The sequence below is a fragment of the Pararge aegeria genome, chromosome 17 (assembly GCF_905163445.1).
Source record: "Pararge aegeria chromosome 17, ilParAegt1.1, whole genome shotgun sequence".
Classification (NCBI taxonomy): domain Eukaryota; kingdom Metazoa; phylum Arthropoda; class Insecta; order Lepidoptera; family Nymphalidae; genus Pararge; species Pararge aegeria.
The window spans coordinates 2,827,900-2,852,564 of NC_053196.1; the positions used below are offsets into that span (position 1 = coordinate 2,827,900).

Below are 24,665 nucleotides of genomic sequence, written 5' to 3' on the forward strand. Positions count from 1 at the left end.
TAAAATGTACAGTAAGTTTATTTATTGTTTTATTGACTAGAAATTTAAAAATAATACCTATCTATATTCTCACATTATTATCGCCAGCGAGTTTCTTCGTGATGAAAATCTGTAAAGTATTCTACGTGTTTATCCAGGAAATTATTTATGACTTTTATTTCACACCGAATTTCATTAAAATCAGTTCATCCTTTAACTAAAAATTATATAAAGTTAGTGAAGACAGTTACATTACTTTTTACAATTTTTATTTTCTATTTTTACGTCCAAATTGCTTTGTAAACTTTCATCATCATCGGACCACTGCTGGGCGCAGGTCTCTTACATGACTTAGGGTTCTCGACCCACCATACGAAACCAATACGGGTTAGCGGGCTGATAAGATTATTTTCGGAAATCAATCCTATTACCACGTGATCCATAGTTTAACATTCTGAACACTAGGCCAACAAAGATTAATGGTGTGAATCGAAGACAGTATAAGTTTTCTTTTTTTGCTAGAAACTATATCTGTACCGCCCATAGGCTAACTTCAATTTAAATAGCGAGTTCCGACACGATAGGTATTTAAGCTATGCATACTGTACAAGAATAGTCAAAGCTGTCACGCGTACTGTTCACGAATAGATAAAGCTGACACGCAAACTATGTACGTATAGTCAAACATTTCACGCGTACCATACACGTATAGTCAAAGCTATCATGTGTACTGTACACGTATAGTTAAAGCTATCACGCGTACCGTAAACGCATAGTTTAATAAACGCGCATACTCAAAACGTATAGTTAAGGCTCGCGTATCAATTACACGAACAATTACAGCTATCACGCGTTATATACGTTCAGGTTCATACAAATCTATCACGCGCATTGTACACGTATAGTCAAAGCTACCACGCGTACTGGACACATGTAGTTAAAGCTATCACTCATGTAAAACGAATATTCAAAGCAATCACGATTTATTAAACCTGTCACGCGATAAAGAACTGCATCACCAAATTGACAGTTCCGAATACAACAATGGCGGAGTAGAATAACCCCTTCCATAAAGTCAGCTTCCCCCGCACCTGGAGAGAACGCATCTGGAGTAACGCAGGTAGCGCGAACACGTGTACTAGACCGCTTATTGCACCTGTGTACCTGAGGACATAAACAATAACTGCTATGAGGTATGAGCGCTGTGGTCTGTGGTCTTATAAATAAGTAAATAAATATACTACGACAATACACACATCGCCATCTAGCCCCAAAGTAAGCGTAGCTTGTGTTATGAGTACTAAGATGACTGATGAATATTTTTATGAATAACACACATAAATATTTATAAATATAAACACCCAGACACTGAGAAACATTCCTGTTTATCTCACAACCATTTGCCAGTTGTGGGAATCGAACCCACGGCCTTGGAACACAGAAAGCAGGGTCGCTGCCCACTTGCGCCAATCGGCCGTCAAATATATATTATAAGTGGGTGGTTCTGGTTTCGATCCCTAGAAGGGGGTCAATTTGGGAATTTATTAGTTCCGAATTATCTCCGGTCTCGATTGATGAACGCTAAACAAGATTGCTACAGCTTTATTACCTGATGATAGTGCCGATGTTGGGGCACAAGCATGCCACCAGAATGCTGAGAGAGACCACCGCCAGGTTGATGGCCAGTGCGGGCCCGCGCGTCGCCGCTCGCGCCCACAACTGCGCGGCCTCGCACCGGATCATGAACACCACCAGCGGGTACACTGTGATCACCTGTGCCAGAAACAAGATGGCTGAAATATCATAAAATCTTAGCCTGATGATTATGGAGGGTAGAGGTAAGGAGAGTCATCTTATATGGGAGAAAAGTTGAAAAAGTGTCCAGTTGTTGCGCTAAATAACAGTTCAAAAATCCTCCACAATGGCGCTGGTGGATGCACACGGTATGGTATGAATGTAGCAATCGTAGATGAATTGAAGTATGCCGAGTTAAAAAATTTAATGTCATTATCGACTAAAGTAGTTAATTATTGAGAATTTCAACAACTTACGTTGTACAAAATATTGTGGTAAATATAACCTGATTTTTCCATTAAGAGTTATTTAGTTACACACCGTTGCCACTGTCTCCGCCGTCTGAGGAGCGTGCTTGCCTTTGTGCTTAAAAAAGATGTATCGCCTACGCTATTCCTTCTGGCCACATATTTTTATCCATAAACACTGCTAACTTACTGTTAGGGATATCAAATTTATAAGCTTCATATCGTTTTGCCTGTTTCATTTTTATCTTAGATAATTGAACACTTTAGTCTTTTCAAAGATATATTTCGAAATATCCTCTGTTCAGGCGCCATTGTCTACATTGTAATGAATAATTTATTCAATCTTTATACTCCGAACCAAACAGATCTTCGGCAATGTTTCGCTCCGAAACCGGAGCATCCTCAGGAGATGTTGACTTTACAATGAATAATTAAGTGACATATCTAAGAGTTTTTTAAACGTTATTTTGCACTACTCATAACCCAAATTATAAGGCATCCGATTCTTGGTTTAGTGAATTAAAATGAAAATTAGGTTTGCTTTGATGTCTTTTAGCTGTCAACTCCTGGCGAAGCTTAATTTTCGCTTAACTTTAATAGTTACGCGGCTACAACCCTTATTTAATGTTTTGAAATTGGTGGGGAGATGTTTTGCTTAGTAACCGAGAACCAAGTTTTACTCGGTTTAACATCGCCAAACTGAGTACAAGGCGTACTCGGTGGAGGTGTCCTGTAGCTGATAACTTATTTGCTCACGTCCGACTCAAGCACTGTTATTTCGACTACGGTCATGAGTTCACAACCTCAGCGGCTAAGGGGGATAAATGGGCATGCTAACCATTACGTTATAAAAGTCTAGCTTACCTGAAATAGTAGCAGTGCTCGGGCTATCGCAGTCATAACGTCGTGCATATCGAAATTATTCAGAATATTCTGTAAAAAAAAATGCCAAAGCTTGTATTGTTATACAATTATAGATATATACATTCAAAAATGACAAAAATTCAAGTATATTTACAAAAAGGGGCTTTTTGCATCACATAAGGGAACTAATTCTTGTGGCAACAAAAATATTTTATTTGAAGGAGCGCTATGACCGGGACCCAGATGTTTTTTCAGTAAAAAAGAAATCCTAAATATTCCCAACAAAAATCAATAACCCGAATCTCAAAAATCACGTTGTTACTAATTGGGGTTTTGTCTAGACATTCTTGGGCAGCTGCCGAAGCCAAGAAATTAGTTTGTTCATCTAGCTCGTGAAACCGTCGTTTCCGGTATTTCCACTAACATCGTGATAAAAACGTCCGTATACGAAGAGCAAGAATAAGGTGTGGTTTTTTTTCCCTTTAGAAAATAACATCTTTGATTAAAGACTAGGAAATGTTGCTGTTTATTTAAAGCTGTAGGTACTTACATCTTCTATGCAAGACTTGGCGAGTGGGAAGCATATGTAGAACACTACACCGACCAGCGCGTATGTCACTAGCACCAATAGAAAGGCTATTGACAGATCTCGACCCTGGGAAACATATAGATTACTAGCTGTTGCCCGCGACTTCGTCTGCGTTTGTTTTTTGATGTGGCATTAAATTGCTGCTGTCCGCTGAGGAGTTCTGTCGTCTATCTCCAACCACAGTTTGAGCACACAATTAAACACATATACCTGTATAGTACAAAAATAATTATTTAAATCGGTTCTAATTTGTCGGAGTTATGATGTTAAATCTTCAAACACTCATCCCCTCTCCCAGAGGAACCAAGCTTAATGACGGGATAAAAAGTATCCTATATTACTTCTAACACTTCCAAGAATATGTGTACAAAGTTTCATGAGGACAAAAACTACTAAACCGATTTTAGTAGTTTTTGTGTGAAAGCGTAACAAACAAACTAACATTGACATTTATAATATTAGTAAGGATATGTGTTCATATGTGAACTTCTAGATGCTCGTTGCTAGATTATACACTTACGAATATTGTCGATATAACTCATAATAAATGTATTTATTACCTACTGCCCCCTGGCTACCCTCAACTTAAACCAATATTATTTTAAATGACAAGGTTTACAATGACAAGGTATATTGGAAGCAGCCAGCCTCGCTCTCATCTCCCGCAAGATAGCAAAATGATTGTAAATGTTGATGTTGGAAAAGAGCAAGTACTGAGTTTCTTGCCGGCTCTTTTCGGTAGAATCTGCTTTCCGAACCAGTGGTAGAGTCACTACAAACATATATACTTGACGTTTCAAAAGTGCTCATAAAGTAGGCCTACTTGAAATAAGTGAATTTGAATTTGAATTTTAATATTATTGGCGATTTGTATCAGAACTATAATTCCTCTAAAGCTGATTACAGTAAATAAATAAATATACCACGACGATCGCATCTCCATCATCGCCATCTAGTCCCAAAGTAAGCGTAGCTTGTGTTATGGGTAGATTAATGAATATTTTTATGAATAATATACATAAATACTTATAAAAACACTCAGACACTGAAAAACATTCAGGTTCATCACACAAACATTTTCCAGTTGTGGGAATCGCTCCCACCCGCGGCAGTGCCGGATTAACCAAGTAGCATGAGTAGCAATCGCTACGGGCTCCGCGCGAAAGAAGGCCCCGTATATTTAATACCAGCCATCTCTGCCTGACTGACTGACTGACAGACTGATAGACATACACACGCTCACGTTTACACACACGCACACAGACATCATCTATAGTAATTTACTACACTATTAATTATCCACAAAATTGTAACCTATAGATATAATAAGCAAATACGTATTGTATTTAAGATGCTTATTTAAGATACGTATTGAGTATTGAATAGTATTTTTACTACTTTATACTTAAGATCCCATAGCAGATCAAGGGCTCTTTTAAAGAATTAGCTACGGGCCCCGCGCATGCTTAAGCAGGCACGGATCCCACGGCCTTGTACTCAGCAAGCAGGGTCACTTCCCATTGTGCCAATCGGCCATTAAATAATCCTTATTTCTAGTACGTCAAAGTTTGGCATTTCAAACGATGGTATTAAGCTCTCTGAACTACTAACTCACATTTTTCTCCTGTCGTTCGTTATTACTCATTATAGTGATGATGATATTGTGTATGTAGAAGGATAGAGCCAGCATTCCACTCAGCACTGCCGCGTCACCACTCCCGTGGTAGCCTGTCGGCGCGCCGACGTTGATGCCCCACGTCCAGCCCTTAACTATTATGAAGATTATGAGGTAGAACACCGATAGAGTGCCTGGAATGGAAGAAAACGTTATTTAAATTGAAGGTCGGGGTTTTTAACTTAAATTCAAACTTCTATAGTGTACTGATAAGCGACTAAGACAACGGGAGGTATCTTTGCAGCGTTCGAGTCCATGTAGGACTGAAGTATATTGTATATCGAAAATGCACCCTTTGTAAATAATGTATTTATATTAAAATACCCAACAACTCAATGTCATGAACATTGGTTAATAATCGAATATAATTTTAACTGTTTCTTGAAAACTATCTATGAATGAATTAATAATTATTAGGGTATTTGTAAAATCCTAATCAATTTAAAATAATATCTGGCAAATATGAATTTATTGTTATAAAAAGGTTGGATATTTACCCACTTTATAAAATTACTATAACAGAACATAATTCTACTAGTTTAGAGCTAGCAGCCTAGCCCTTTCATTTTGAACAAGAGTTGTGAAAAAAATGTAATCCGCCATTTTGTGGCGTCGGTCATCTTTGACCGATTTTTATCCATTCCAACATAGCAAAGAACATCCCCGACTACATCAAGTTTCAAATAGAAAAAAAAACTAAATTAAAATCGGTTCATCCGTTCGGGGCTACGATGTCAGAGTCAACACACACACACACACATACAGACACGTAAAACTTATAACACCCCGTCATTTTTTGCTTCAGGGCTTAAGTGATATTTGGTAGCTATTTGAGCAATCTCCCTATCTTCAATACCTTCCTCTTCTCCGATCTCCAAAATCCTCCATCATCGCCTCTCTATTTAATACAAATGAAATGATTTTCTCTGTATAAAACCGGTACTTAAAAGATTTTTTTCCAAACGTTGGTAAATAAACAAAAAAAAATTAGTAACGCATCACAATAAAACAATAGTAGAAAGCAACTCACCTAAAGAGTTGAACTTAGTGAAGAAGGAGACCTTAGTAAAGTTCAGAAGTGGGAACACGATGATGGCCACGAAGAACGGTACAGTCGTGTGCAGCCCCCAGTAGGGGGAGGGTGCTGAGAGAGGTATTGAGGGATCGATGAGCACGTCTTGTGAGGGGCAGAGGACTGTTGCGTTGAAGCCTGTGGTATTTGGTGAACTTAGTTCTGAAAGCATATTATCGTTATTGATATCAATGAAATAAAACCAAAAAAAATATTATTATTAAAGTAATAAGATATTCCAAAGACTGCCTGGCTGCCTGCCTTGGTCTAGTGATCTGTATGTTTAACTACGGATCACGAGCTTTGAATCACGGGTCGGACCAACATTTTAAGGTATTGTGGTTTTTCTGCTAAAGAATTTTCAATATCAGCCCGCAGTCGGTACCAAATACAGCCGTTGGTCCTCGATATTATCACTAAATTGTGACAGTAGTTGTTAAAGCCCACCAACCCGCATTGAAGCAGCGTGGTGGGTCTATGCTTTAAAACCGTCTCTCCTATGAGAGAGTAGGCTACTAATGATAAAGTGATATTATCCTAGCCTATCAAATCAGTACCGAGGAGATCTGTAGAAAAACTAGAGCTACCGACATAGATCACTGAGCTGCGAAGCTGAAGTGGCAATGGGCGGGGCCCTTAACACGAAGAACCGAGGGTCGTTGGGGTCAAAAGGTGCTGGAATGGCGACGCCGCAGCGGCAAACAAAACATTGGTCAACCCCCGACGAGACTAGACAGACGATATCAAGCAATGTCCCACGAAACCACTTATTAGAGTCCAACGACTGGACTAGATTTGCTCTGATCTGATTTAAAAGAAACGCTATTTAATTGAAAGTTTGCTCCCTAATTTATTATATATAAATGCCCCCGACGAGGTGGACAGGACGATTTCAAACAAGTCACTGGGGCGCACTAAATACAGGCGGCCTATACGATCGTGGATGTTGGAACTTTGGCAAAAGACCTTTATCCAGAAGTGGGCGTCAATCGGTTGATATGATAATGATGATCGTTCTAGCCTAGGGATGTTTTAAGAATCTCACCCATGAGGTAGTTTACGGTGTAATAGAGGAAGTTGCTGATGAGGAGCCAGTACAGGACATTGGCGCCCAAAAGAACCATTAAACTAAATGCGTGTGCGACGGCCGCAGCGCCTGCCCCCAGTAATAGGCGACACAGTGCTGGCACCTCGCAAGTCTCACTGCCTGGAAATATAAAAAAAATATATTAGTCTCTGCTTGTCTGTTTTAATTATTTCTTCACGATTCAAACTATGTCACCCGATACTTGAAATCATTCCGTAATCTTACATAATATTCAAAATTCATTTATTTCAAGTAGGCCTAATATAAGCACTTTTGAAACGTCAAGTCTGTCTGTGTGTATTGACTCTACCACCGGTTCGGAAGGCAGATTATACCGAGGAGAATCCAGCAAGAAACTCAGCAGTTGCTCTTTTCCAACATAAACAATTTACATTTCACATTTTAAAATTCATTTTTTATCTTGGGAGAGATGAAAGCGGAGCCGGATGCTTCCAAGCAACCTTGTCATACAAATACATCAATTGTGTAGTAACCTCGCTGTAATGAATGTGTTTTAACATATTCTTTAAACTTATGAATTGGTAGGTCCAAAATTACCTTAGGAATCATATTATAAAAGCGCATATTAATCTCACAAATACTTCTGTACCTTTTGCAGACGATATGCAGATGCCACTAATTTATGACCATTTTTTGTAAGTCGACTGTTATATCCACTTTTTGTTTATATATAATATTTTGTCTTACAAATAGTATATTGTTATAAATATTTTGTGAGGCTATATTACAAATTTTAAAGTCTGTGTATGTTTGTTGTTTGTCCTAACGTCATAACCCTAACTGAGCAACCTTAGCCTAGCTGACATAGAGTTAGTTGAAATGAAGAAGGCTACTTTACATCTAATTAGGATAAGAAACGGTTATACTTGTAAAAACACGTTATAAACGCGGACGAAGAACCCGGGCAAGTTATTTAAAAAAGTAAAATAAAACGCCACAGAATTGGGACATCAAATAAAATGAAGTTGAATAATGAATTTTTTGAATAGATAGAAATTTGGGAATTAAATATTTTTATTAAATTGAAAAAAGTATGGCTCCATGAGACCAGTAGTTTTAAATTGCTTCCATTGTCACATTGAAGCTTTAAGGGGCATCCGATTTGCTAAAATTAAAATAAAGAAAAAAAAAATTAAACCTGCTTATTATAGATAAAAAATACATTATTTTTTAAAACTCCATTACATTACACTTTCTTACTTCAAAAGTTATTTTTATTATGTTAATGGAACTTGTAGGAATGGTCGGGATGAACGTTCGCCTTGCATATTTTTTCAGGGTACGTACCCTGAAAAAATAGTATGATAAGCATATTAGTAAGATTACATGCAAATAAATATTTGTGTAGTGCTAACCATGATGATAGTTTACTCTAAGTAGTATGTACGCGGTGTAGAGACACAGGGCTGCCATGAAACCGAGCAAAAACAATGCAGCTGGCAACCCTGCACGCTCGACGCCCCACGCCATAGTCAGCAGCGATGAGCCCATAATTGTATTCCATATTGAAAAACTGCAAATAGAAATAATAACTTAAAAAAAAACTGTGTTACCTTCACCATATTTGCTGTTTAAGACATTTATTGTTTTCATCATCATCATCAGCGTACAAGCGTCCACTGAACATAGGCCTTTCCAAGAGCGCGACATCTCACACGGTCCTCCGCCTTCCAGCCACCTTTTTAAGGTCATCTGTCCAGCGGGCTCGAAGTCGTCCCACACTGCCTTTACCGATTCGCGGTCTCCACTCTAGAACACGTCTGCCCCAACGGCCATCGGTCCTACGACGAACATGACCCGCCCACTGCCACTTCAACTTGCTTATCCTTTGAGCTATGTCGGCGACCTTGGTTCTTCTAAGGATATCGTCGTTGCGAATTCTATCCCGAAGAGAGAATCCCAGCTCGCTCCATAGCTCGTTGCGCGACTTTAAATTTGTGGATCAGGTCGACTGTCACGTCTCGACTCCATGTGTCATTACAGGCAGGGCACACTCGCTATAGACTTTCGTCTTGAGGCATTGGGGTATCGGCGAATCGAAAACTTGACGCAGTTTACCAAAAGCTGCCCAACCCAACTGAATTCTTCTGTCAGCTTCCTTGTTGAAGTACTTTCTTGTTTTCATAACAACAATATTCACTTACATGAAAACTTAAAGCTATTACATGATAAGGTTTGCTGACATTGTCTGAGCGTGCTTCACAAAAGAAAAGACTCAATTTAATATGCCAAAATAATTAATTCATATGCAGCCCGCACCGGTAAACGCAGCGTAGGTCGGCCCCCAACGTGGTAGACAGATGACATCAGGCGAGTCGCTGGGAGCCGCTGGAGGCACGCGGCCCAGGACCGTATATTGTGGAACTCCCTACAAAAGACCTATGTCCAGCAGTGGACGTCGATTGGTAGACATGATGATGACGATGCAGCTATCCGTTAAAAGTATGCAAAAATATGAGGGTAGTATGGTACCATTGTAACAAAATCCAACTATCGCTAGGCATATCTACGTAATGAAGTGGATACTACATATTGTGGATATTACATAGACCTAGAGTGACAACTGACAAGATGTGCCTCAGTAGCCTGTTGTTTTCTGACAACATTTCTCTAATATCGGTAGCTACCTACTTATAGTTTGACTATAGTATACTTTAGGCCCACAACAAAATAGCGTGGATCTTCAAACTTACATATTAATAGAAGAGGGTATATTTCAGTTAAGAAATCCCGATGTCCCTTAAGGATTTTTAACAAAGGGTATACATTAAAAAAGCAACAATATTAAACAAAGAAAAAAAACACTACGGGTTTTACAAAATGTTTTGTTGAAGCAATGTTCTATTAAACTTATGAATTACACTGATATCGCTGCTGCTTAGGCAAGAATCGGTATCGTATTGTTTGATTCCATTGTTTCCAAAACCCTTATAGGCTTGATGGTAGGGTATGCAGTGCCTTTATGCATGTATGCAGTGCACGCCACTGCTCAAGAGAGTTCTTACTTTTAAGACATTGCTTATTAGTATGCACATTGTATACTTACATTGTAACTAATGAACTTTGTCTGTTCTTCTCCGTTATGACCGTTTTCTGAAAACTTTTTTTGTATGTCGCTATAATATCGCTCGCAGATAATTCCCCGGGACCCTGTAACAACGATTCTTAATGACTTTTCTTAACTAGGAGCTTTGAAATTAAGTTGCCGCATGATTTCAACTTTTAAACAAATCATAACCATGAAAAATTAAAAAAAAATATATATTAATGCCTGAAAGTTCCACTTAAACTTTTTATAAATAAATATAGGTACTACACATTGCCATCTAACTCCAAAGTAAGTGTAGCTTGTTTTATGCTAACTAAGATGACTGATGAATATTATTATAAATAATATACATAAATGCTAAAAACATAAAAATAAACAACCAGACACTTAAAAAAATCCAGTTGTGGGAATCGAACCCAAGGCTATTCTGAGTCCAAGGACTCAGAAAGCAGGGTCACTGCCCACTGTGCCAGTCGGCCGTCAAAGACTTTAGACCGAACACATCATTTCCTGCCTATCCCGGACGAGCATTGTCACAAAAGCTACAAATAACAATCAGATGACAGTGCCAGCGTTATTGCTTGCTGTAAAACCTTCTTAGGTTAGAAGATACAGAATTAAGAACATTCAGAAACCGACTAATATTGGAGCATAAAAAATCACTCCACTTTAGTAGTGTTTCTTGACAGCCGGTTAGTCACCTTATTCCATTTAGCAGTTGGAAATAGTTTTATAAATTTAAAACGCATATAAAAATTATCGGAACCGACAGAATTTGAACCTGCGACTCTCTGGCAATCACGGCCTGAGCGCTTTCTCCAATTAAGCTACGGCTCTCCTACCATCGACGCGAAATTAGTATATGCCTTTCACATCATTGCCTATAATCTTATAGCGACTGTAGTAACGTCATCCTACTAGATTACGCAACATAATTTTAAAGTTTAACGTTGCAGTTTCGATTCGAGTTTCGAAATTGATAATTCCTCCAAGTGTAGGTAAAACACTATTAAAACTTATAAAATAAAAAGTTGAAAATAATTATTTTACCTAGAAGTCAAAAGTCAAATATCAAAAGATTTAAGCCCAGATAAATAGTCGTTGCTAATCGATGGCTTAGAAGCAAAGTAATTACTTAACATCTATTCTAATTATTAAATTCCCTTAAATAGCCAGTACTTTAACATTAACTTTCGTTGAAAGTCTCGTTAGAGTTATCGTCTTGGTAATCAGATGGCGACTAGTGTCTTCTTTTATAGTAATAGTTGACGCACTCGAAGAACCCAGGGGCTAACCATTCGTAAGTGAAAACCCATGGCCTAAAATCAGAGCAAAACTTCGCAGGGCATGCAAGGAGTACATCCTGCAACATGCCGCCCTGTGTCCATCAATTAGAGTCCTAGATAGTAAAACTCATGTGCCTCTAATCACACCGGCAACCACGCCCTTCAGACCGGCGGGGTGATTACGTATCTCGCGACAAGTTTGCGACAGCCGTAAGTCTTGAAATCACTGCTGTTAAACGTCAATCTTCCATACAATAAATAAACAAAAGGAACACAGCATTGCAACAATGTTGCTTAGCGACAGAATTAAAAACGTTTACCGTAAAATGGTGAAAATGGGAAAAGTATGTGAGCCAGCCACATTCCACGACTGTGAAGTGCACACACTGCATGCAATAATGGCTGAATGAGGACTCCGTATTTTCTAAATTCTATGTTAGAAGATTATTAAATTCTGCGTCAAGTTTCGTAATGGATTTTTAAATACGTAAGTATTTGATAAATCTTCAGACAGGTCAAAGGTTTCGTTAAATGTAAATTTAAAATGCGTACAATATTTTTTATCGATAATTACTTTTTTTTTACTGGTAATCTAATATGCACGCTTGGATTGTAGGTACACGCGACTTTAATGATAGTTGGTAATGTAAAACAAATAAACATAAATATTTTAATATACAACGCGTAGCGGAATTACGAAATACTGTTGAAGGATGCATAAGTATTTCATTTAAGGTCATTAGGAATCACCCTGTAAAAATATAAATCAAAAGCAGCATATTTATTTTTCTATACAAGCTAATTCAAAACATTCTACGTGTTTACTTATGACAACCCTATTGTAGACATAAGACTGACACGTGCATAGTACCTGCGCAACGCACCGCGTACCTCATAAAATAATAATAAAAAAATAAATATACTACGACAATACACACATCGCCATCTAGTCCCAAAGTAAGCGTAACTTGTGTTATGGGTACTAAGTTAACTGGCGAATATTTTTTTGAATAATATACATAAATGCTTATAATATATAGATAAACACCCAGACACTGAAAAACATTCATGTTCATCACACAAATATTGTCCAGTTGTGGGAATCGAACCCACGGCCTTGGATTTAAAAAAGCAGGGTCGCTGCCAACTACGCCAATCGGCCAGTCGGCAATGAAAGGAGTCACTTTACAATTGCATGTGATCTTAGGGCTGTACCTGATTTCTTTCAGTAATAACTATGGCAATGGTTTACTCAAAGACTATTAGCGTTTCGGTTTCACAGATAAGTCTCAAAGACAGTCCATCATGTAACTCTAAATCCTGTGAAGTATTATTTCGGATTTCATTTACACGTTGCATACAAATGATATGAATTATAAAGTGTGTCTGTTTATTTGTTTGTTAATATGTTCGTCGCAACCGTTGAACCGATCTTGACGAAATTTGGGATGGGTACAAATGCAGCTCACATCCTGGATATATTCACCTTGTAATACAAAATACGCGTAGACTTATAAACACCGCCTGGCACAGCTAGTAAACTATAAAGATTTATCAGATCTCATCATCATAAACAAAGTATTAGCGGTCCACTGCAGGACAGGGCTCTCAGAATGAAAAGGGTTTAGCCCGTAGTCCACCACACGGCCAAGTGTGCATCTGTGATCTTACACGCCTTTGAGTCCATAATTTATTTATTTATTTTTATTCATTTATTTGGTATCTATGACCAATCACTACGCACTACACTATAACATAAATATTTAATTAAAAACTAAACTAAATTTAAAAAAAAAACTTACATTAAATATTAATATGCAATATAAAAACAACAAATTAAAATTTCTGCGTCCAGGCAGCCCTACGTGGAGTTTAATATACAACTTGTAAATTGGATAATTATTATTAATTATTATTATTTTTTATTAGTTATTAATAATTATGATAACTCTCAGTCCTGCAGGTTTCCACACGATGTTTTTCCTTCACCGTTAAAGGGAGGTCGATCACGTCCCCGACCGCTTTCTGGCTATCCCATTACATTATCCCATGACGGCCAATTGGTGCAGTGGGCAGTGTCACTGCTTTCTGAGACCAAGACCGTGCGTTCGACTACAACGTGAAAAATGTTTGTGTGATGAACATAAATGTTGTTCAGTATTTTTATATTGTATGTATTTATGTATATTATTCATAAATTATTCATCTGTTATATTAGTGACAATAACACAAGCTGCGGCTAACAATACTTTGGGCCGAGATGGCGATGTGTGTATTGTCTTGATATAATTATTTATATCTTCAACCCGGAAATAGCAATAATCACTTAATTAAACAAAATAGTTTAAATAGCCGATATCTGTTGTCAAGCAAATACTTCTCACGGATACCACCATATTGTAGGTACCTATGATAGCAATAATGAGCAGAGATAAACTTTACTAAACTAAACAAGTACTAAATACGATTTATTACGACTAACCTACCTACCTACGGCTTTGCCCGCGTTGACCTTTTATATAGCCCACTGAAGTGGTGATAGCTTAGTGGGTAAGGCTTCGGCTTTCCATGCGTGGAGACCGAGTTCGAGCCCCGGCACGCACATTTCTTTAAATATCACTTGCTTTAAACGGTGAAGGAAAACAGTGAGAAAACCTGTATGCCTGAGGCTTCTCCATATCGTTCTCAATGGCGTGTGAAGTCTACCAATCCGCACGGACAGTCTTATAAGTATGTTTATATATCGGAAAACTTATAAGTATGTTTCCAGCAACTTCGTCTCCACACAACACCTGGGTGCGTAATGTCATCATCATCATCATCATCAGTTCAACCGATTAAAGTCCACAGCTGGACATAGGTCTTTTGTAGGGAGTTCCAAAATCCACGGTCCTGGGCCGCTTGTTTCCAGTGGCTCCCAGCGACTCGTATTATGTCGTCTGACCAGCTCGTTGGGGGCCGACCAACGCTGCGTTTACCTGTGCGGGGTTGCCATTTCAGCACCTTGGAACCCCAACGTCCATCGGTTCTTCGAGCTATGTGCCCGGACCTTCTCCACTTAAGTCCTTCCGTCTCCGTCTACTTATTTGATGGCGTGAAAGTTAATGACGATTTGTACGCTGTCAGAAAAAGTAGACGTAGTTAGAAAATCTCAAACTAGGCAATCAAGAAAGGTTTCCCAAACCTCAATATATACTCCAACCTACCGCTTCACATTTCCCGCCTGCGTTATTACTTTGTTTTTGGGTTCCTAAGGGTCTTAGAGTAATGTTAAATAGCCCTCACCGAGAACCGGACTATCAAATACAAACAAGATATTTAAAATCTGACAGGTAGTTACAGTTATTAGGGCGTTCAAAGAAAAACATATCTTTGCTTCAGCTTTAGTATTAGTTATGATCGTATCGTTCAAATAATCTCGAGAGTTCGATAAAATGTATTTATTTCAAAACCAAAGCCAGACACTTTATTTTATTTATTTTTACATGTTCTTTATCTTTAATTACATGTAACATATCGCTAATTATGTACAACAACTACGAAATGGCATGTTGTCAGTTGTCACCCACCAAAAGTTTGACCCCACGCGTCAGTACGTTTTAGTTAGTAACAACTCGTCTTTATCATTCTTACTGTTTAGGGATATGGATTTAAAAGTAATGCCATAACCCTAAAAGGTTAGCCGGCTACCATCTTAGACTGCATAATTACCTACTATCACAGTGTAAGATATTATACGTTATAACAAATTACCGAATTAAATCTTTGAGATGTCTCTCAATAAGTTCTAAGTTTATATAAAACGTAAGCTTACAGAGACATCCTATTATAACGTTAAGGATTACTTATACGATAAAAAAGCTTGGGTGTGAATTGCTCTAATTTCATAGGGAAATATAAATTTACGATACATTTTTATGAGATGGTGATAACAAAAAAAAATTACCCGGCGAAGTTTTTTGTGAGCTCTTCTTAGACCAGGGCGCGTTTGGAACCCTCGTAGCATTAGGTTTAAGTTGGCGAACGAAGTTATCATCATCCCCTTACAATTATGTAAACATATTATATGTATGAACGCTTTATAAGTGCCTGTGATAGGCCTACATGAATAAAGAAGTTTTGAATTTGAATTTGAGATTTTAATTATTCGCTCGCGTGGAAGTTAATAACGATTTGTATGAAATTGAAAGAGCGCTTAGTTAGTTAGGAAATCTTATTCTAGGCACCGAAGATAGATTGCATTCAAGGGCTATATTGTAACTGAATAAAAGAATCTCACAACACTTTTTTTTTCACAATTTGGAAGTTTATAATTTCTGAACTTACTCTGGTCTGGTCTAGTTACCACCCTAGCGACAAAGACGTGCCGCTGAGCGATTTGATGTTCCGGTGCTATGTCGCGTAAACAGTTTTACACCATAACTCCGACAAATTATAACCGATTTAAATAATTATTTTTGTACTATAGAGGTACCTATATGTGTTTAATTTTGTCCAAACTGTGGTTGGAGATAGAGGACAGAACTCCTCACTGGACAGCAGCAAACCCCTCATTTAAGGCTTAGCGATACTGAATACTTTAGTTTTTTAGAACTACAACTAAATTTAATGTCACATCAAAAAACAAACGCAGACGAAGTCGCGGGCAACAGCTAGTAAATAAATAAATATGCTTACCAAAGTATCTGAACTGCTACTGAGAGTCTTATAAGTGTTTGTCAAATTGTGGCTGAGCAGTAAAGGATGCGACTCCGGGTCGGCCGCGCTGTGAAAGCTCAGATTTGTGCAGCTCGAACCCGACAGGTTGCTGAAATCGATCGGATATTTCAATATTTGCGAGCTTCAAATGATTAGAAAACTAAATTAAAATTAGCGTAATGCTATTTTTTTACTGTGTTTTGTGTGTGTGTAGTGTTGTGAATTTTGATAGTAACTATATGTCGCGATTCCATACCATATAAATCTGTCTATTTATTCATACTCCTTATTTGTACACCACTCAGAAAAACTAAATGAAAAGAACAAACACGTGTAGAATGAAGCAGGATACAAAAGGCGGCCTTATCGCTAAGTAGCGATCTCTGCCAGGCAACCTTAGGAGTTAGGATTAGGAAAACTAAAAAGAAAAACAAATAGGTGGGGACTGGGGTACACTGTTTAAAACATACATACGAATAACTACATACTAATACATAAACAAGACTACACAAATACAACAATACTATTGATAAATATAAAAAATAAAGTAAATCGTAGTTAACTTGAACGCGATCATCACCTGAATTTCTTGTGACTCTGTTTCCTGTTCCCGCCATACTCGCATTCTGAACAGTCGGAACACGCGCTTCCGAACACACTGGAAAAGAAAAATGATTAGCTGAATAGTGTAGTCTACCACGGGCAGTAAACAAAAATTATATCCCCCGATTATATCCCCTGGCAAGGGCTATAATTAACGTATCCACCTGCTAATGCACAGGAACATGGAGAAGTTTACCCCCGTTTATAATAAACGGGGGTAAACTTTTCCGAAAAATACACATACATTATTTGGATATTAAAAAATAAAAATGTATCTTCTCCCACAGCTTTACCACTTGTGCCAGTGCTCCGAGAGTAAGTAGATAAAGCTGTGGGAGAAGATACATTTTTATCCTTTCCCCGGGGATATAATTGTCTCCTGCCTATGCTACCCGTGCAGGGGTACCCAACCTTATTATGCCCGCGGCGCATTTTCTTTCAAAAAACCTTGCGGTTCACCTCTGTACTTTCTGTGGCACCCAGGTTGGGGAGCCCTGGACTAGTCTAATCTCGAATTCAATACACAGTGCAACCGTAACTCAATATAACTTTTTGCACTATTTAGCAAATCCTTCGTAATTCCCTTGAATTTAACATAAGCGCCAATATATTATATACCCTTAAATTGCGAACAACCTCTTTATTTAGAATTTTAAACTGTCAAAATAGTGTAAATACCTCTAATGATCGAATTTTATCAACCCTAAAACATGTTCAATTGTCAAAAAAAATGTTGAGGTGAATAAAACCTGTTTATAATAAAATTTTAGACCAACCTAAACTTAATAACAAAACTTGCTCTCGGCGCTATAACGAGTCATTCACTGTTAAATCTGTAACACTGTGGAACTCGCTCCCCTGGGAAATACGTCATTCCGAATCTATTCGCCTGTTTAAACATCGCTTAAAAAATTATTACGTAATTGAGTGTTATGTAAGTTTATAATATCATAAATATATATTATTGTATATATAAATTTATATCGGTATTTTTGTAGTTAATATGTAAATGTAGTACGTATGTTCATGTAAGTTTATTTTATTTTTTGTAACATCCTTTATGCACCCACCCACTTTTTTATCGGCTTCGCACGCTCAGATTGCCTTTAAAAGATCACTTTTAGTGATAAGGCCATGGCACCCTAGCACTAAGTATTAGTACTGTTTTCCTTGTGTTTTTCCTGTTGTGTTGTGTTGCAGTAAAGCTTTTCTATTCTATTCTATTCTTGATATACCTTAGCGCATATTTGTTTCCTTCCGATTTGGTATATCGAGGTCGTACTATAATAATGTCCATCAACCTTAGGCGTAGGTGATGAGCCTCACGAGCCTGTATCGTGTTATAACACCGGCAACCACGCCCTTCAGAACGGGACTAAGCATTGCAACTATCAGTGGCGTGCACTTCATACATGCACAAAAGCACTGGCTACCCTAAAATTTATATAAAACTCGTAGAGGAGTAGGATTTTTGCCATTTCATGCAATCTTCGTACTGTATGCATACCTTGGTAAGTAACTGACAACTATGCTGTTGACAATCAATTGTCGCTTAGTATTTTTTTGCCGCTTACATAGTATACAATCTGTCCACTCAGTGTTTTATGTATCCGCTTTTATTTTTAATTGGTTCTGTATCTTTTCCATTATTATTATTTCCGATTAATTATTACCCACTTTTACCTGCCTGATGGTCCCGGGCTTGATTCCCGAAATTTGGGAATTTATAATTTTAGAATTTTCTCTGGTCTGGTCTGGTGGAACGTGCCGCTAAGCAATTCAGTGTTCCGATGCATCGGATGTAAAACTATTAGTATGACTACAGTAGGTACTCCCTAACAGGTTAGCCCACTTAGACTGCATCATTACTTACCACCAGATGAGATTGGTCAAGGAAAGTTTTTTTTAATTTAATTACAATGTACAATAATTATTATAGTCAATAGTTTAGTTAATCTCCAAACATAATTAAACGTTGCTTCATTAAGTATTACGCCATAATTTTTTTTGTTTGCCGCTTTATATTACCCCTTATTTTGGGTACACAAGTACCAAGTTGGCAATAAGCGTCTACCTACTTACAAATTCATTTAAATTTAACCCGATAACAAGAACTCCCTTGATCCTTGGCTTCCCGCGATAATAGGTGCCGGCTGGTGCGATTTATTACGCACATACTATTAAGATAAATCTATTAATAATATATTCGTAAGTATTTATTACTCATGTCCGTAAGTAAATACTGATAGACGTAGTTCTGATCTATGCCTAAGTTTACAACGTGTAAATGAAAACCGAAATAATACTTCGGAGGCTTGAGAGGTACATTCTCTGTACTATCTCCGAAACTTATCTCTAAAACCGAAACGCTATTCGTTTTTGTGTATATCTTGCCATAGTTTTTACTGCAAGAAATCAGATACACCCCTAACATCACATCCAAAATTAAAATCATGTGACTCGTGTCACTTTATTAGGTACGTGTCGCGTACCGTATGTACTATGCACGTGTCGGTCTTTTATCTTCAATAGGGTTGTCATAAGTAAACACTAAGAATGTTTTGACTTAGTTTGTATGGACAAATAAACATGCTCCGTTTGATTAAATATTTTTACAGGGTATTACGCAATATCCTTATGCAAACTCCAACAGTATTTCGTAATTCCGTTACCTTGGAGAGAAAGATTTATAAGATAGTAAACAACTACCGAATACCGAAAAGTGTATTATCTATGTGCACAATTGGCTCACGAAGTGATTAATTCCCAGGCTGTTTATCTGTCAAGAAATACACGGTAGACGATAGGTGTCATCACAGATTACCCCCTAATTATATGTGTATACGGGGTTGTTTGACACCCACAGATTACTTTCCTTACATTCCTTTATTACATTCCCTTTGATTAACCTAGGGGGGTAATCTATGGGTGTTATATACCCTCGTGCTTTAGGGAGCAAGTTGTTATGGTTACTCGTGATCACGTAATGTAAGTGGTGATCAACCCATTACTGGTCCACTACAGGACACTGATATCCGAATGAGAAGGGTTAAGGTTGTTGTCTACCACGCTCGTGGTTTTAGAAACTTTTTAGAACGTTATAGAATAGACCTAGGCATGCAGGGCACCTCACGGTGTTTCATTCATCGTTAAAGCAAGTTAAAAACACACATAACTCCGAAAGGTTAGAGGTTAGAGGTTTCTGCGTGAACCGAAAAGGAGCTGTGAAGCCCTAAACAAGTAGGCTATCACCGCTTCCATGATGACAATACAACTTTAGTCTTTAAGCAAAATTGCACTCTTTAATCGTATTAGAGCTTTTACGTGACAGAGCTCCTCCGTAGAAGAACTATAACGTACAAATACTATGAAGTGTATTGGTGTCGATGTAATTAAAGAAACTACGCTTAAGAGCATAGTCGCAAGTCTGTCTCGTGGGGCGTTCTGTAGGGGCGTGGTGGCCGGTGTAAACAGAACCTGTACGCTATGCATATCACCGACGCCTCAGGTTGATGGACACATGGCGGCACTTTGGACGTGTGGACGTGACGGACGTGTTCTTTGCATGCCCTACGACATATATGCTACGGTGTTGCTCTGTTTACCGGCGTTTGCATGCCCTACGACATATATGATTCGGTGTTGCTCTGTTTACCGGCGTTTGCATGCCCTACGACATATATGCTACGGTGTTGCTCTGTTTACCGGCGTTTGTATGCCCTACGACATATATGCTACGGTGTTGCTCTGTTTACCGGCGTTTGCATGCCCTACGACATATATGCTACGGTGTTGCTCTGTTTACCGGCGTTTGCATGCCCTACGACATATATGCTACGGTGTTGCTCTGTTTACCGGCGTTTGCATGCCCTACGACATATATGATTCGGTGTTGCTCTGTTTACCGGCGTTTGCATGCCCTACGATATATATGCTACGGTGTTGCTCTGTTTACCGGCGTTTGCATGCCCTACGACATATATGATTCGGTGTTGCTCTGTTTACCGGCGTTTGCATGCCCTACGACATATATGCTACGGTGTTGCTCGGTTTACCGGCGTTTGCATGCCCTACGACATATATGCTACGGTGTTGCTCTGTTTACCGGCGTTTGCATGCCCTACGACATATATGCTACGGTGTTGCTCTGTTTACCGGCGTTTGCATGCCCTACGACATATATGCTACGGTGTTGCTCTGTTTACCGGCGTTTGCATGCCCTACGACATATATGCTACGGTGTTGCTCTGATACCGGCGTTTGCATGCCCTACGACATATATGCTACGGTGTTGCTCTGTTTACCGGCGTTTGCATGCCCTACGTCATATATGATTCGGTGTTGCTCTGTTTACCGGCGTTTGCATGCCCTACGACATATATGCTACGGTGTTGCTCTGTTTACCGGCGTTTGCATGCCCTACGACATATATGATTCGGTGTTGCTCTGTTTACCGGCGTTTGCATGCCCTACGACATACATGCTACGGTGTTGCTCTGTTTACCGGCGTTTGCATGCCCTACGACATATATGATTCGGTGTTGCTCTGTTTACCGGCGTTTGCATGCCCTACGACATATATGCTACGGTGTTGCTCTGTTTACCGGCGTTTGCATGCCCTACGACATATGATTCGGTGTTGCTCTGTTTACCGGCGTTTGCATGCCCTACGACATATATGCTACGGTGTTGCTCTGTTTACCGGCGTTTGCATGCCCTACGACATATATGATTCGGTGTTGCTCTGTTTACCGGCGTTTGCATGCCCTACGACATATATGCTACGGTGTTGCTCTGTTTACCGGCGTTTGCATGCCCTACGACATATATGCTACTGTGTTGCTCTTTTTACGGGCGTTTGCATGCCCTACGACTTATATGCTACGGTGTTGCTCTGTTTACCGGCGTTGGTTTACCACTTAATAACTTCAATGATTACTGTTTCGCTCATACTATTGACTGACGCACTTTGACTATTATATCTAAGTATACCAATTTTATAAAGCTGAAGCGTTCATTCGGTTGAACGCGCCAATCTCAAAGACTACTGGTTCATATTGGAAAAATCTTTTTGCGTTGGATTGCCCATTTATCGCTAAAGGCCATAATTTTTTTTTTTGGATTGTGTGTAGCTGATTAAGCTAATAATTTTAACAGCGTAGCGCGGGCTTGTTGGTGAGCCTTGGAATGGGGCTCTGCCAGGAAGAGTTTGAACCCTAGGGCTCGAAGAAGCGAAGGGATCGTCGGCCTGAGGGCGCCTCATGTAAGGCGCATAAAGCAATACGCTTTGACCAATAGGGGCGGAGCATCAATGAAAAATGTTGCAAGAATGGGAAAAATAATTCCTTTTGTTAATTTGCCTCCGATGCGTGCGATGTGTCAACGGTTAAAGTTTCGTTAAATTAGAATGAATCGTTCCTCTGTAAAGTTCGAAAATAAGTTCGCGACAGCTTTATATCTATCTGTGTTGTAAGGATGATCAACACTTCAGTCCGTTTATAAGTACGTCTCGCACTCAGGCCACATTATTGACGGTGTGCCATTATCAATTTCGTAGCTAGGCGTGGCCGAAGCGGCCACTCGCCTTCGGCCTCGCACAGTCAGGGGCCTTGCGTAAGGCCCCTGACTTATCTTTTTTTTAAATGCATTCAACGACATCGAACGATTATGAGTCACCGGTTCCCAACGGATTTTGATCCCTGGTTTATGTATGTTTGAACTCGGTTATCTCCTGGAAGTTAAAGTCAGATTCGAAACATTTGCTTCGTTCTATTTTTTGTATTAAATTATTAGGTTTTTATTTTTATTCCTCTGTGTTAGTCCTTGACCGCAAGTCTTGTCCTAGATATCTTATCTGTGCCTGCAACTCAACAAATCTGAAGAGTTTGTTTTTTGTTTGAATCTAACTGCCTGTTGGAAATAAGGAATCTTTGTTGCATTTGTTATATAAATACTTGAAGAAAAGCCTCGAACGAACTGAACAAACAAATTAATTCCGCGGGCGATCGATGCAACACAGTGGGTCGGGTATACTGTGTAGAACAGCGGAATAAGGATTATCTATACATATTATAAAACAAAATCCCCCACCGCGTCTATCTGGCTATCTAGGCGCAAAAAAATGAAAAACTACCAAACGGATTTTCATAAATGAACAGAGTGGTTTTCACTAATGAACAGAGTGACTCATGCGGAAGTTTTAAGTGTATATTTTATCATGGTTTTCTGTAAATTGGCGGAAATATAACGATGTTTGTTAAAGATGGCATACCGATCTAAAGCTTTAATGGCGTACGCCGCGATAGTGGTTTATGATACATAAAAATAATGTGCTAAATGTTTCAATTAATCTATATTATCCACAAAAAAAGTCCGGGAGGCTATATGTCTAACTGTTATAGTTAAGTCCCGATAGCCAGGTTTTTGTATATTTGGTCAATGAAAAAACGGGTACAATCGAAACATGGTGACATTCCTATCATGATATTAATCCTAATACGAATAAATAGTTTTATAATTATGATTGATTATGTAACAGCAAATTTCTTTTTCAATTATGCAAATTGGACCCGTGGTTTAGATGTTACGACAGGTAAGAAAACGCTCAAAGTAAGAAAAATGCCGAGGGCCGCCCAGCCACATATAAACTTTGGAAATAAAACTGAACCCGGTAAGTGGCGCTGCAATTAGGTTCTAGGTTAAAACAGGTAACCTATACCTATTTGGTGCAGACTAAGTTGCGCGTTTCAGCTAGTATGAAATAAAAATGGAGGTAATTATTTATCTACTTTCGATAGGAAAAATAAAATATTTGCTCATCTTCCCCATTGATAGGTAAAGATGTATTATATTTTTTTAAATATTTATTTTAAAGGCAGTAAATTAACTTTTAACCATAATTAAGTGATCAACAGTCAGTCCTTCGGTGATTTTAGTCAGGCTATATTACAGTGAATAATTATAGTCGTACTATCGAGACTAAAAAAAACCATTTGGAGCTTCTAATGTTGTCTTAATTTTCTTCACAGCGCATTTGACATATTTGTTAAAACAGGAATGTAGCTTGTCCACCGAAACCAATAAAATTATTAAAGTGGTCTACGAGTAAAATAAAATTTTAGGAACACCTATGACTAAACCAACACATTTCACAACAAAGAGAAATAAACGACTTACCCATAGCTATCTGCGGATTTGACAGAGCTAGCTGTCGAATCTAATTCGCTGTTCTTCATAGAATTTTTCATTAGCCTCATGTTTATAAATTAAATAAATAATTTGTTGCAGAGATCGTTTATATTTACACACTTTACTTAATTAAAAAGTTAAATAAATAAACATAATTTTAAACACTGAAATTTAGAGTTAAATCTTAAATAATATTTATAAATTATTATTTGAAGTTTTTAAGTTAAACTTAATTTAAGTGTCCATTTTGAAAATTTTTATTTAAATTAAAAGTTCAATGCGTTCAGACACGTCGCTAAGTTCGAACTGAGATAATCGGTTACTCGTATGTGTAAACAAAATGTAAAAATGTTATTATATTTACAAGCACGTACTCGCGACTTCGTCGGTTTTATCTTTCTCATATTCGCAGAGGCATGGCGGGTTGCCCCCCATGAAGCTGTTTTTAGGGTTGAAACTTCAGTACCGGGTTACTCTACGTGATCAAATCAGAAATGAGGAGATCCGTAGAA

General features: G+C 38.4%; 1 protein-coding gene across 1 annotated transcript; it reads right to left on the reverse strand.

The window, feature by feature from the left end:
- Positions 1-16: 16 nt before the first annotated feature.
- LOC120631229 (sodium-coupled neutral amino acid transporter 9 homolog) lies at positions 17-24,221 on the reverse strand. The gene is made up of 12 exons (XM_039900711.1): positions 24,142-24,221; positions 16,943-17,020; positions 16,342-16,471; positions 10,376-10,479; positions 8,685-8,842; positions 7,267-7,428; positions 6,180-6,383; positions 5,090-5,283; positions 3,436-3,540; positions 2,886-2,954; positions 1,589-1,752; positions 17-1,143 (listed from the first exon to the last, which is right to left on the reverse strand). The coding sequence occupies exons 1-12, from the start codon at positions 24,219-24,221 to the stop codon at positions 975-977; spliced, it is 1,617 nt and encodes a 538-aa protein (XP_039756645.1). The 3' UTR covers positions 17-974.
- Positions 24,222-24,665: the final 444 nt, after the last annotated feature.